We start from the raw sequence: 13,229 nt of genomic DNA on the forward strand, positions 1-13,229 counted from the left end.
GGGAACTCTGCTGATGCCAGAGTGTAATTTATAATTTTGGGAATATGAGTTTCCTGTAGTAAAACAATGTCTGCTTGTAGGGCTTTCAAATGATTAAATATTTTAAATCGTTTCTCCTTCTTATTGATTCCACGTACATTCCAAGTGACAATCTTCAGTGGTGTCATATCTTACCTGACTGCTGTGGATCACTAGTCTTGTGTGTATGTAGTGTGACAGACTTTAGGTGTGTGGCTAACCTTAAGTACCTGTGTATTCTGAGTTGTGTGTTATCTACTGTATGTATGTGCACGTGTTTCCCCTGTGCAGTAGATGTTTGTGTGTGGCTGCTGGAGGGCTACATAGCTGGCTGACTACGTGGGAGAAGAATAGAGAAAAGAAGGATGTAAACAGTGTGGAGTGAAAGTAGGTGAAGGAAAAAGAGTAAAGGGAAGGGAAATTAAAGTGAAAGGAAAGTGAGTGGTTACGTATGGTGAGCGCTTTGCAAAGTGAGTGAGTGACATTAGATTGACAATAAACATTTACATGAAACATCTGCGAGAGAACGAGTTTGAATACTGGATGTAAAGTTATAACACATAGTTGCATTGCATCTATTATTTTTTTAACAAACCTTTTATATTAAACCATTGTTGTTACATACCACCTGCTAGTACAGCCACGGAGTTGCTTCCCGGTCCCGGTAGAGCTCTCTGTTGACGTACAGTTTGTCGACGCTGATGACAGCCCTGCAGCCTTCTGCCATGAACCTCTTACGGATGGGGAACAGTCGGCGGCGGCGGTCGAGGATCTCCTTGGGGAACTGGTCGTTGACGCTGTAGTCGGTTCCCTTCAGCTGTCTGCCCCGGCTCTTAACCAGTTCCTTCGCCTTAAAGTCATGAAACTTGGCAACGATGGGTCGGGGGCGCTGGCCATCCGGTCGTCTTCCTCCAAGTCTATGCGAACGGTGGAACGCCATCTTGTCCACTGCGTCCGCTGGAATCTTCATCTGTTGTTTAAGGAAGTTTTTTATTGTGGTTTCCGTGTTTTCCTCCACCTGTTCTGGAATCCCCGAGAACACCAGGTTGTCCCTCATGCTGCGGGCCTGCAGATCGATAATGCCTTCTTTTATGTTTTTATTTTCGGCCGCTAGCTGAGCCACATCCTCCGTCAGGGACTGCACCGTTCCTTTCAGGGCCTCGTTCTCGGTGGCGAGAGAAATCACCTGCTGCTGGCTGAATTCCAGGGAGTCACGGAGGGCCATAAACTCTTTGTGGAGGGGTTCCACTAGCGCCAGACGTGCGTCGAAACTTGATATTTTTTTTTCGATTGACTCCAGGATGTCCGTGATGTTTTTATCCGCCGAGCTAGCTCCAGGTGACTCAGGTGAGTCAGACGGACGGGAACGCTTGTTGGGAGCCGTCTCCTTTTTCCCCATTACCAGACGCTCGAAGCACTCGTCGATATACTCGAAACTTTCTTCGGTGTTATCCAGAATGGTAGGGTGGTTGATTATTTTCCGTAAGATAGGGTAAGGTAGGGTAGCGCAAAGTGCAGGGGCTGCTGGGATTGGACAGCTTAACTGGGTTGACAGGTGTTCACATACTCTTTGCCAAAATTGCTGCACAGGTGAGCATGACCAGAATGCATGTAGGAATCTATCTGCTGTGTTATCTGTACAGTGAGAGCAAATATTTGAGTTTGTGAGACCCATTTGGAACATCCTTTGTCCTGTATAGTGAGTTCTATGAAGAATTTTGTAATGTATTAGTTGTAAATTTGTATTTTTTGTCATTCTGAATAAATTAGAACATATGTTATTCCAGAACGTGTAATTAGTGGTGATATTGAGATCAGCTTCCCATTTAGAGATCGGAAGGCTCACTGTCTGGTCTACATTGAATATTAAGATATAGATTTTGGATACTGTCCTTTTCCCTGATATATCAATAAATCGCTCTATTACTGGTGGTGGTTGCATGTGGATGGGAGTATTCTTACTTTTTGCATTAAGTATTGACTTTAGTTGTTGGTATTCTAAGAAATTGGCACTAGTGATTTCATAGTGAGACACTAGTTCTTCAGAAGAGGTAAACTTGTCTCTTGTGAAAACGTGTTTTAGATGTGTTATCCCTTTGATATGCCAAGTTGGAAAGTGTATTGCCTTTTTGTTTTGTATGATGTCTGGATTGTTCCAGAGAGGTGTGTTTTGGCAAAGAGTAGGCGAAGACCCATTAATTTTAAGAAACTCCCACCAGGCTTGCAGAGATGCTTTTATGCTAATGTTCTGGTAACAACTATGATGTTTGATTTTGGTGCTGATAAAGGGCAGATCTGCAACTTTAATATTTCCACAAAATGTTTGTTCAATGTCTATCCAGGAGGAGTCTGCTGGCATGGGTTTTATCCATTTGTGGACATGGTTCAGTCTATTGGCAAGAAAATAGTGGTGGAAGTTAGGTAGTTCTAGGCCGCCGCAGGGTCTGGAGTTTTTGAAGAGTTTTTAAACTAATTCGTGTTGGCTTGGTTTTCCACAAAAACTGTGAGATGTAGGAGTCTAATGTCTTAAACCACGCCTGGGCTGGCTGAGTTGGAATCATTGAGAATATGTAATTAATTTTTGGCAGGATCATCATTTTTATGGTGGCAATTCTTCCCATAAGTGAAATGGGTAAGGACTGCCATCTTTTGAGGTTGGCTTCTATTTGTTTTAATAATGGATTGTAGTTTAGATCAATAAGCTCTGATAGCCTAGACGACAATTCAATTCCCAAGTATTTAATGTTCCCTGAATGGAGTGTGGTAGAGGAGATGTTAGTCACCTTAAGGTTAAGTGGTAGCACTATGGATTTGGTCCAGTTAATAGAGTATTCTGAAAGTCCTGAGAATTCATCTATGAGGCTGATAGTTGTAGGAAGAGACGTCTGTGGCTCCAGGAGAAACAGTAACACATCGTCAGCATATAAACTTATTTTATGATTTACTGATTTGGTCGATATTCCAGTAATTCCTTCATGCTGTCTTATTGCTGCGGCTAGAGGTTCAATAAATATTGCAAATAGTGATGGGGAAAGTGGGCAGCCCTGTCTTGTCCCTCTATGCAGATTAAAGTTTGGTGAGATCTGGTTGTTTGTTCTGACTGCAGCGTTTGCTGAGTTGTATAATATTTGGATCCAGTCTATGAATGTTTCCCCAATGCCGAATTTGTGCAGAGTGGCTAAAAGAAACTTCCAGTTTACTCTATCGAAAGCTTTCTCTGCATCTAAGGAGACGATGGCTGACTCTAGTTTATGGATGGTGACATAATCAATTAAGTTGATTAATCTGTTCATATTGTTTGTTGACTGTCTACCTTTAATGAAGCCTGTTTGATCAGAGTGAATTATATATGGAGTGATTTTTTCTAATCTTCTAGCAAGTGCTTTACACACTATTTTTAGATCTACATTTATTAGTGAAATTGGTCTATAACTCGATGGGAGTGTAGGGTCTTTCCCTGGTTTTTGGAGCAGGCTTATGAAGGCAGAATTCATATTTGTGGGTAATGAATGTTGTTGTTTAATTTCAGCGACCATTTTGTAAAAGCTGGGTGCCAGCATGGACCAGAACTCTTTATAAAATTCAGTTGGGAATCCATCTGGTCCTGGAGCTTTTTTATTGGGCATCTCCTGCAGAGCTTCATGTAGTTCTGCCAAAGATAACAATGAGTCTAGAGTTGTAGATTGTTCTTCATTTAGCTTTGGCAGTTCTAGTTTATTCAGAAACGCCTCTATGGCTGAGGTGGGTGGATCTATTTGGGACGTATATAACTCTTGGTAAAAGTTTTTAAAGGTATCATTTATTTCATGGGGATCACGAGTAATGTTGCCTTCCTTATTAGTTATTGAATGGATGATTTGTTTCTCTTTATTATTTTTTAATTGGTTAGCTAGAAATTTACCACATTTGTTAGCATGGTCAAAGTTCTCCCAGCGTAATTGGTCTATCTGAAACTGAGTTTTGCAATCAATTATATTATTTAATTTCAGCTTTAGATTCTTTAGGTCTTCTAGGACATCATTGGTTGGAGAGGCAGCATGTTTAATCTCTAGAGATTTTATTTTTTGCTCTAATTCTAATTCAAGTAACATGTCCTTTTTTTTCTTATGTGATGAATATGAAATAATTCTACCGCGCATAACTGCCTTCCCAGTCTCCCAAAGAACACAGGGTGAGATTTCCGGTGTATCGTTGATTTCTATAAAAGTTTTCCATTCTCTCCTGACATAACTGATGAAGTCTTGATCATTGAGTAATGATGTATTAAACCTCCAATTCCTGGTTGATGGTGTGGCTGTCTTAATCAACGAAATGGACATTGGTGCATGATCACTGATTGTGATAGAGTGAATATTGGTGTCAGAGACATCTTGTAAGACTGAGTTATTTACTATAATATAATCTATACGGGAGTGAGAGTGGTGAACTGGTGAGAAAAAGGTATATTCCCTGGATGTAGGATGAAGAGAACGCCATGTGTCACAGAGACCGAAGTCATCCATGTACTGTTTTAAGGTCTGTACTGATTGCCAGTTCCTGTTGCTCACAGCTTTGCTTAGCCTGTCCAACTCTGGGTTAAATACTAAATTAAAGTCCCCTCCTACTATAAATTTGGAACCAGAGTGAGAAGACGTGATGTGAAGAAGCTGTGAAAGAAAGAGGGGTCGTCAACATTAGGGCCATACACATTAGCTATGCAATATTCAATGTTTCCTATCAAGATATTAATGATTATATATCTCCCTTCTGGATCTACAATGGTATCGTTATGAGTAAAGTTAATTTTTTTATTTATTAGGATGGCGACCCCTCTTTGTTTAGAACTGTAACTGGCTAAGTAAGCATGTGGGAACTCTGCTGATGCCAGAGTGTAATTTATAATTTTGGGAATATGAGTTTCCTGTAGTAAAACAATGTCTGCTTGTAGGGCTTTCAAATGATTAAATATTTTAAATCGTTTCTCCTTCTTATTGATTCCACGTACATTCCAAGTGACAATCTTCAGTGGTGTCATATCTTACCTGACTGCTGTGGATCACTAGTCTTGTGTGTATGTAGTGTGACAGACTTTAGGTGTGTGGCTAACCTTAAGTACCTGTGTATTCTGAGTTGTGTGTTATCTATGTATGTGCACGTGATTCCCCTGTGCAGTAGATGTTTGTGTGTGGCTGCTGGAGGGCTACATAGCTGGCTGACTACGTGGGAGAAGAATAGAGAAAAGAAGGATGTAAACAGTGTGGAGTGAAAGTAGGTGAAGGAAAAAGAGTAAAGGGAAGGGAAATTAAAGTGAAAGGAAAGTGAGTGGTTACGTATGGTGAGCGCTTTGCAAAGTGAGTGAGTGACATTAGATTGACAATAAACATTTACATGAAACATCTGCGAGAGAACGAGTTTGAATACTGGATGTAAAGTTATAACACATAGTTGCATTGCATCTATTATTTTTTTAACAAACCTTTTATATTAAACCATTGTTGTTACATACCACCTGCTAGTACAGCCACGGAGTTGCTTCCCGGTCCCGGTAGAGCTCTCTGTTGACGTACAGTTTGTCGACGCTGATGACAGCCCTGCAGCCTTCTGCCATGAACCTCTTACGGATGGGGAACAGTCGGCGGCGGCGGTCGAGGATCTCCTTGGGGAACTGGTCGTTGACGCTGTAGTCGGTTCCCTTCAGCTGTCTGCCCCGGCTCTTAACCAGTTCCTTCGCCTTAAAGTCATGAAACTTGGCAACGATGGGTCGGGGGCGCTGGCCATCCGGTCGTCTTCCTCCAAGTCTATGCGAACGGTGGAACGCCATCTTGTCCACTGCGTCCGCTGGAATCTTCATCTGTTGTTTAAGGAAGTTTTTTATTGTGGTTTCCGTGTTTTCCTCCACCTGTTCTGGAATCCCCGAGAACACCAGGTTGTCCCTCATGCTGCGGGCCTGCAGATCGATAATGCCTTCTTTTATGTTTTTATTTTCGGCCGCTAGCTGAGCCACATCCTCCGTCAGGGACTGCACCGTTCCTTTCAGGGCCTCGTTCTTGGTGGCGAGAGAAATCACCTGCTGCTGGCTGAATTCCAGGGAGTCACGGAGGGCCATAAACTCTTTGTGGAGGGGTTCCACTAGCGCCAGACGTGCGTCGAAACTTGATATTTTTTTTTCGATTGACTCCATGATGTCCGTGATGTTTTTATCCGCCGAGCTAGCTCCAGGTGACTCAGGTGAGTCAGACGGACGGGAACGCTTGTTGGGAGCCGTCTCCTTTTTCCCCATTACCAGACGCTCAAAGCACTCGTCGATATACTCGAAACTTTCTTCGGTGTTATCCAGAATGGTAGGGTGGTTGATTATTTTCCGTAAGATAGGGTAGTTATTTATTTATTTAAGTTGGCGGATAGTTTGTCGCGCTGTTGTTTACTACCGGTGTTTGAGTTTAACTCGTTTCCAGTTTAACTGGTGACCGACTTCCGAATGCCGCACTGGTTGCTCTTAGTTACGGCAGATGTTTGAAGCAGAGAAAAGCAGCTTAGCTGTCCTCGTCGATGCCTTGACAATGTTTTCTCAATGTTTTGTCCTCTGTGCACGTTCTAAACAGTATTTTTACATTTTTACAGTGCGTAATCTGACGCAGTGTGATCGCTGTTCGTGTTGTAGATACTGAATTTGCTCAAAGGAAATAACGGCTGAATAATTCTGCTGCAAATTGCTACGATCTCTTGGCAATAAAATATGAAATGTTGAACCTCTGCGTCCTGTCTTCGGAGTGTTGTTTGCTTAGCTTCGCCTATAAGAAAAATCTCAAATATTCCGTGGCATTAGCAAAAAAAATAACTTATAACGGGATTCGATCCCGCTGCCACTGCAGCAAAACCGCTCGAAGCCACGGTCTTAACCACTGGGCCACCGAGAGATCGCTATGAAACTTTTCTCCCAATATTTATCTAACATAAATGTAGACGGTGGAAATCAGATTAACTTGTGACCACTGTTTCTTGGTGTTACGTTAAATCTATCGGGTTTTATAAGATGTCTACATTTGATAAAATAGTGTCAGCAGCTGTTCTCGTTACAACAGTCTTGTCTGTTGTTACTGCGTGGTCAGAACACACGTTTAACTCGTCTTTTGTGTCGTGTTTTGGTGAACGAGTCACAGTCACTTTCAACGTTGAGAGGAAGAGGAGGAGCCAGCAGCTGTTTACGCCTGGGTTCAGATGCGACACAGGTTGACGGTCACAGGTTGACAGACACAGGTTGACAGAATGGTCACACGTTAAATTGTCTGTATTATGTACAAGACAACGCATCAGAACATTTCAGTGCCCCGTGTTAGTTATTCAGAAGGCCTTATAAAAGATATTCCTCTTGCAGTAAATGTTTATGTATACAATATATAAAGTTATTCAGTTATTCATGTCTGCATCACTGGCAGGCTGGACAGAGGAACACGGCTTCTGTGTTGGGCTTTCCTACACACACCCAGTGGAACCAACGTTGGCAGGTTGTGCATTCAATCTGAAAAATAGAACACACATCATTAATATAAAATAAGCACATTGAATAAACAAACAAACATTAAACATGGTTTCAAAGTTTGTTACCCAGTCGTCCACAAGGGCTTCTGAGGTGTCTCTGTCCCCACAGGCGTGGCAAAGATCCATTAAGTCATCTGAAGATATACAATTAAGAGCCTGAAGCAACACCATCAATGTTGGTAAACTTTCAGGCTAATGTTAGTTTCATACCCGACTCATCAATAAGTTTTTGGGCCATTTCTAGGCGGATTAGGTCAATTGCCGCCTTCTCTGTCTGAAATACAACTTGCTGTCCCAGCAAGAGTTGCTCTGCAATCTGAAATTGATTAAATTCTTCATTTCATTTATGTCCTAATTTTTGTATGCACTATACAATGTATTACAGGGTATTGTAATAGGTCTATACTTTCTTACTTTGCACACAAACACGCCACAGGATGTTGAGTCTTGCTGCCGAGGGTGGGAAATAGTTTCACATTTCCATCTGGAAATGTTAATGTTTTTTCTCCGCAAGAAAGCCCTACAACATGTAAAGTGTAGATATAATTTATGTCTTAACGGTATTTCACTTGTTTGTAATAAATATCAACAAAAATGAAATAGACCAGAAAAGTGTTACCTTGTTTTATCCCTGCATTGCATTAGTTGACCGGATGTGGCGCCAAATGGATCAATATATAAAGCCTTTCCTTGCCTTGGATAGATCACCTTGAACAGATTACATGCTGAAGTGTTCAAAGCTGACTTATAAATAAATTTGTGTCAGCTGCTTAAAAGGACATTACTTACAATTAGCGTCCAATGTCTATCCTTACAGACAGCACCGATTAATGTTTCCCACTCCGAAACATCTAGCTGCAAGTGAATATTTGAGTTCAGCAGAGAGTGACCTCTAATAACAACCTTCTAAATAAAATAAGTGATATGTACCCGTCTCATCTCCCTTGATGTGTCGTTCCAAATGTTGGTCATTTGAAAAGTGTCAATGACTTTGACACCGTGTAACGGTCTGGTCACACACCAAAGGTAAGAATTGACTATCTAGGAAACAAGCCCATATTACAGAATTAATGAAAAGGTAAATATTATATCAAAAAGGCAAAGGTCAAGGACAAATGAAATTTACCTCACTCTCCAACTCTCTGGTGCCAGGCTCTGTAAATCTTCGGTAAAGATTTTGTAAGGCCCCAGCTTAGCCCACAAAATCTCCCCTTTGCTTTCACTCCATACTTTCTTTACCACTAAAAAGCAAAAGCAATTCCTGAGAAAAGTATTGCCATTATACGTTTCATGTTTAAATGTGTCTATTTAAACGTGGACATCATTACCGCGAGTGGTTCCAGGTTTTGCTACAGTCATGCCAAGCTGTGGAGCAGGGCCTTTTTCATGGTCGGTTGTGCTGGGAGATAGGGAATCAGATTCACATTGAGTTTTCTTGAGCTTAGCTGGTACTCTTTCCTCTGGCTCAACAAAATGAACAATTTGGTCGGTGTTTGCAACCGTCCTTTCGTGTTTGTTTGCAAGGGTCACAGTTTTGCCCTGAATGCTGATAATTTCATAGGGCCCAAGCATATCAGTGTCCAGCTTCCCTCCTTTTCGCTGGTAATCTCTAATGTTTTTTTTCAGCACTTTGTCACCAACGTTGTAGTTAGTTTCAAGGCCTTTGCTAAGTTTTCTCTTCGCAATGCGCTCCTGAGATTTCTTGATGTTGCGCTGAACATCTTTATACACAGACCCGCGCGCCAGCAGCCCTTCAAAGACAGTCTGCTTCTTTACTAGTTCTTCCACAATTTACCTGCAATCATAAAACACATGTAGAAATAGAATCGTATGGTTTGTGCTCCATTAACCAAGTACTATTAACAGATGTGAGTAGAATAATAATTGGTTCTCTTACGTCATAGTTCACTGCAACTTCTGAGGGATATCGGGCTTCTCTGCCAAACATTAAAAAATAAGGACTATACTGTGTGGTTAGCTGCTTTTTGGTCCTTAGTGCAAACATTGTGCACTGCAAATACTTGTCCCATTTTTGGGGGTTTTTCTGGGCAAGCTTGTTTAGAGATCTGAAGAGTGTAATTAGATAAAATGTAAAACAGGGACTTTATTTCAAACTTCAAGTCAAATACTAAAATATTAGTCACATACCTCTGGATAGTGCCATTTAGTTTTTCCACCAAAGCATTTGTTTGTGGATGGTATGGAGTGCAAAAGCTCCTTTTTATCCCTAACACCTGACAGAGTCTGAAATTAAGCTTTAAATATGACCATGTAAATTATTATTAGTGTTTCCAATATGGTTACTCATGTAATGTTGAATGTACTGTTTTACCTGGTTCTTGAATTCTGTCCCTTGGTCTGTTAGCAGTCTTTGAGGTACACCAAATTTGTACACAAAATCAAGAATACAACTGGTCACCTCCTCTGCTGATTTAGTCTTCAGAGGATAGGCTTCTGTCCACTTTGTGAAATAATCAACCATCACACATATGTATTGATTACCACTCTCTGTTGGGGTGAGCTTCATTAAGTCCATTCCCACCAATTCGAATGGCTCCTGAACCTAAAAACATGTACATGTACACTTTCAGTATTTAAAACCTGAGGCACAATATTGTATATATTACAAGCAGTAAATGCACTAACCTCTATAGGACTGTATTGAGTGTTCTCTTTTAGACTGGCCCGCTTCTCTTGGCATTCTGGGCACTGGGAAACCTAAAACAGTAACATTCACGCAAATGTACACACACACATATACATACAAATTGATTATTTAGGGATAAAAGATTTAGCAGTCAGATGTTGCTACTAACTTACCCATTTGCGAATGTCATCCTGCATGCCAGGCCAGTAATATCTGCCAATCAGCGCACTGTGTGTTTTTTCAACACCACAGTGTCCACCAATATTACTGGAATGGAACTCTTCAAATAAGGAATTTGCCTCTGTCGCAGTGAGCACCACTTTGGCAAGGTGCTCCCTTTTGTCTTGTCTTCTTCGACAAATGTAGTGAAGAGCTCCATCTAAAATATATGGAAGATCATTCTAAAATTTTCCTGTAATTTGACAAACTGTAGACTGACAATTGATAAAACCAGATCTATTACTTACCCTTTAGAACAAAATTGGATGATCTTCTCTTTATCACATAACGTTCCTGCTTCGTCAAGCCGTCAGGAAATGTATTCTTCAGCTTGAAGTCAAGAATTTCCTTCACAAGTAAGGGATCCATTTTGACTTTTTTTTTTCTCTTTTCCTATCAATGCACTACGCCTAAACACTACCACAATTTGAGCAGCCATTGGAGAACTTTATATAGCCAATTTAACAATTAACACCAGCTGGTGATTTTAGAGAGACAAGTGTTGGAACAATTTATAACCCTAACCTGTTTAAGCATGGCTCAAATAGTTACAAAGGGATTCTATTGTATAAATAAACATTTACTGCAAACTCACTGTCTTTGCACAATGGCCTCATTATGTATTAGACAGCTCTGGTGTATAAATATAATGTATTATATTCATAATTGTGATGTATATGTATGAATATAACAACATATTTATACAGATAATCTTTGTTTTGTTTTAAGAAATGTTTGAGTAGACTAAAGAATAATTTACTGCCTTTTTTGCTTTTTCCCAATTATAAATTTTTTGTGTAGTAACACCCATTACTCTGAGTTCTGACGTTAATGGGAGGAATATCTTTTATAAGGCCTTCTGAATAACTAACACGGGGCACTGAAATGTTCTGATGCGTTGTCTTGTACATAATACAGACAATTTAATGTGTGACCATTCTGTCAACCTGTGTCTGTCAACCTGTGACCGTCAACCTGTGTCGCATCTGAACCCAGGCGTAAACAGCTGCTGGCTCCTCCTCTTATAAAACCCGATAGATTTAACGTAACACCAAGAAACAGTGGTCACAAGTTAATCTGATTTCCACCGTCCGCATAATGCTTTTCATATATGTTAGATACGTATTGAGAGAAGTGCCTTACAATGACGCCTCGCTGGCCCAGTGGTTAACACTGAGACCTTGGACTCTTTTGCAGCAGTGGCAGCGGGATCGAATCCCGTTAAAAGTATTTTTTTTTGCTATTGTCACGGAATCTTTGAGATTTTTTTTATAAGCCAAGCTTAGCAAACACTACTCCGAAGACAGGACGCAGAGGTTCAACATTTTATATTTTATTGCCAAGAGATCGTAGCAATTTGCAGCAGAATTATTCAGCCGTTATTTCCTTTGAGCAAATTCAGTATCTACAACACGAACAGCGATCACACTGCGTCAGATTACGCACTGTAAAAATGTAAAAATACTGTTTAGAACGTGCACAGAGGACAAAACATTGAGAAAACATTGTCAAGGCATCGACGAGGACAGCTAAGCTGCTTTTCTCTGCTTCACACATCTGCCGTAACTAAGAGCAACCAGTGCGGCATTCGGAAGTCGGTCACCAGTTAAACTGGAAACGAGTTAAACTCGAACACCGGTGTCGCGCCGCCTTGTTGAATTTCTCGTGCTGTTCTCGCAGAGTCTCGTGCTGTTCTCGCAGAGTCTCGCGTTCTCTCACAGCATCGCGTCCCCTCTCAGACTCAGGTTGACCCCCCTCAACATAACTGGCTGTTTTTTAAACAGAGCTGAATATTTTCAGAAGAAGCTGAAGCAGTTGAATTTCAAATTAAGGATAGTTCAAAGAGATCTGTTGAAATCCAATAAACGCTAAAATGAAGAAAGTATGTAAAGGATTGCTAAACTTGATGAAATATAGTTGAATGTATCAAAATAGGTAAATGGAGTCCAAAAGCTGAAGGAATAGTTAAATGCTGTGGAAACATTTAAAACAGCTGACAGTAGCTGCAGAAGAAGTAGCTGAATTTAAGGTTTGGAAAAGTTGAAGCATTTGATGACGCATGTGCAGGGAATTGCTGAAATGTATAACTCAATATATCTGAAAGAAATCAATATAGTTATATTAAGAAGTGAACACGTAAACAAGCCTAATTATACTGTAAAATATTCTAATTACCTCTTTGTAATTAATCAGTTGAAATATTACTGAAACTAGCCGATGAGTCGAATGTATAGCTGATCATATTTGCTAAGACGTTGCAGAGCTGAATGTGAATACATAAAATAAAAGGAGTTTGATTTCACTATAAAGTGTTTTACACATGACAACAGTGTTGTAAATCATTTTTCTGAAGAAGCTTAAAGACTTGCTCCAGCGGGGTTTCGAACCATGAATTCCTGGATTAGGGTCCTGCTGTCTTGCCACTGGGCCAAACAAAATGCTCATATTGCTGCTGAGAGTGGCTGTATAGATCCTACTCTAAAAACTGAACTTTTTAAAAAATTCTTCATTTATGATATAGATTACTAACTGTGGTGGAAATTTTGCAATAAAGGCAGATGAGAGAGTTGTCCTTTTGTGCGATTTATTGAAATAATAAAGAAACTAAAAATAATGGGGAAAGCAAATAAAAAGCATGGATGTTGATCGTGCACATCAACAAACCAAAAACCAGGGGAGATCATTGCACACACCACGGAGGTGTGATGCAAAGAGCCCACGATCCTCAAGTTGCTTCTGCCTTTTAGCTTCTCTGTCCGACTAGGGTGGAATGTCTTTCTAACCCAATCAAATTACATGCACCATCTCCTCCCTGTCGCAGTGTGTG

The 13,229-nt window shown here is 40.5% G+C and overlaps 1 protein-coding gene across 2 annotated transcripts; it reads right to left on the reverse strand.

Moving 5' to 3' along the window:
• Window positions 1-7,267: 7,267 nt before the first annotated feature.
• LOC121202759 (uncharacterized) lies at window positions 7,268-9,321 on the reverse strand. 2 transcript variants are annotated; one of them, XM_055502768.1, is made up of 9 exons: window positions 8,865-9,321; window positions 8,663-8,777; window positions 8,467-8,577; window positions 8,326-8,391; window positions 8,156-8,244; window positions 7,951-8,056; window positions 7,747-7,852; window positions 7,603-7,670; window positions 7,268-7,516 (listed from the first exon to the last, which is right to left on the reverse strand). In XM_055502768.1, exons 3-9 carry the CDS (start codon window positions 8,506-8,508, stop codon window positions 7,424-7,426), a joined length of 570 nt encoding a protein of 189 aa, XP_055358743.1. In that variant the 5' UTR covers window positions 8,509-8,577; window positions 8,663-8,777; window positions 8,865-9,321; the 3' UTR covers window positions 7,268-7,423. The 2 variants fall into 2 exon arrangements, with proteins under 2 accessions (XP_055358743.1, XP_055358742.1); XM_055502767.1 differs by having other exon boundaries at window positions 7,268-7,670.
• Window positions 9,322-13,229: the final 3,908 nt, after the last annotated feature.

This window comes from Betta splendens, chromosome 15, assembly GCF_900634795.4.
Source record: "Betta splendens chromosome 15, fBetSpl5.4, whole genome shotgun sequence".
Lineage (NCBI taxonomy): Eukaryota > Metazoa > Chordata > Actinopteri > Anabantiformes > Osphronemidae > Betta > Betta splendens.

Bases quoted from the DNA above. Each gene is read 5' to 3' on its own strand.
- LOC121202759 (XM_055502767.1), bottom strand. From the start codon at position 8,508: ATGACCAACATTTGGAACGACACATCAAGGGAGATGAGACGG. The intron at 8,057-8,155 runs GTAACACTTTTC...TACATGTTGTAG, and splicing joins CAATGCAGGGATAAAACAAG to GGCTTTCTTGCGGAGAAAAA. The intron at 7,853-7,950 runs GTAAGAAAGTAT...AATCAATTTCAG, and splicing joins GTGGCGTGTTTGTGTGCAAA to ATTGCAGAGCAACTCTTGCT.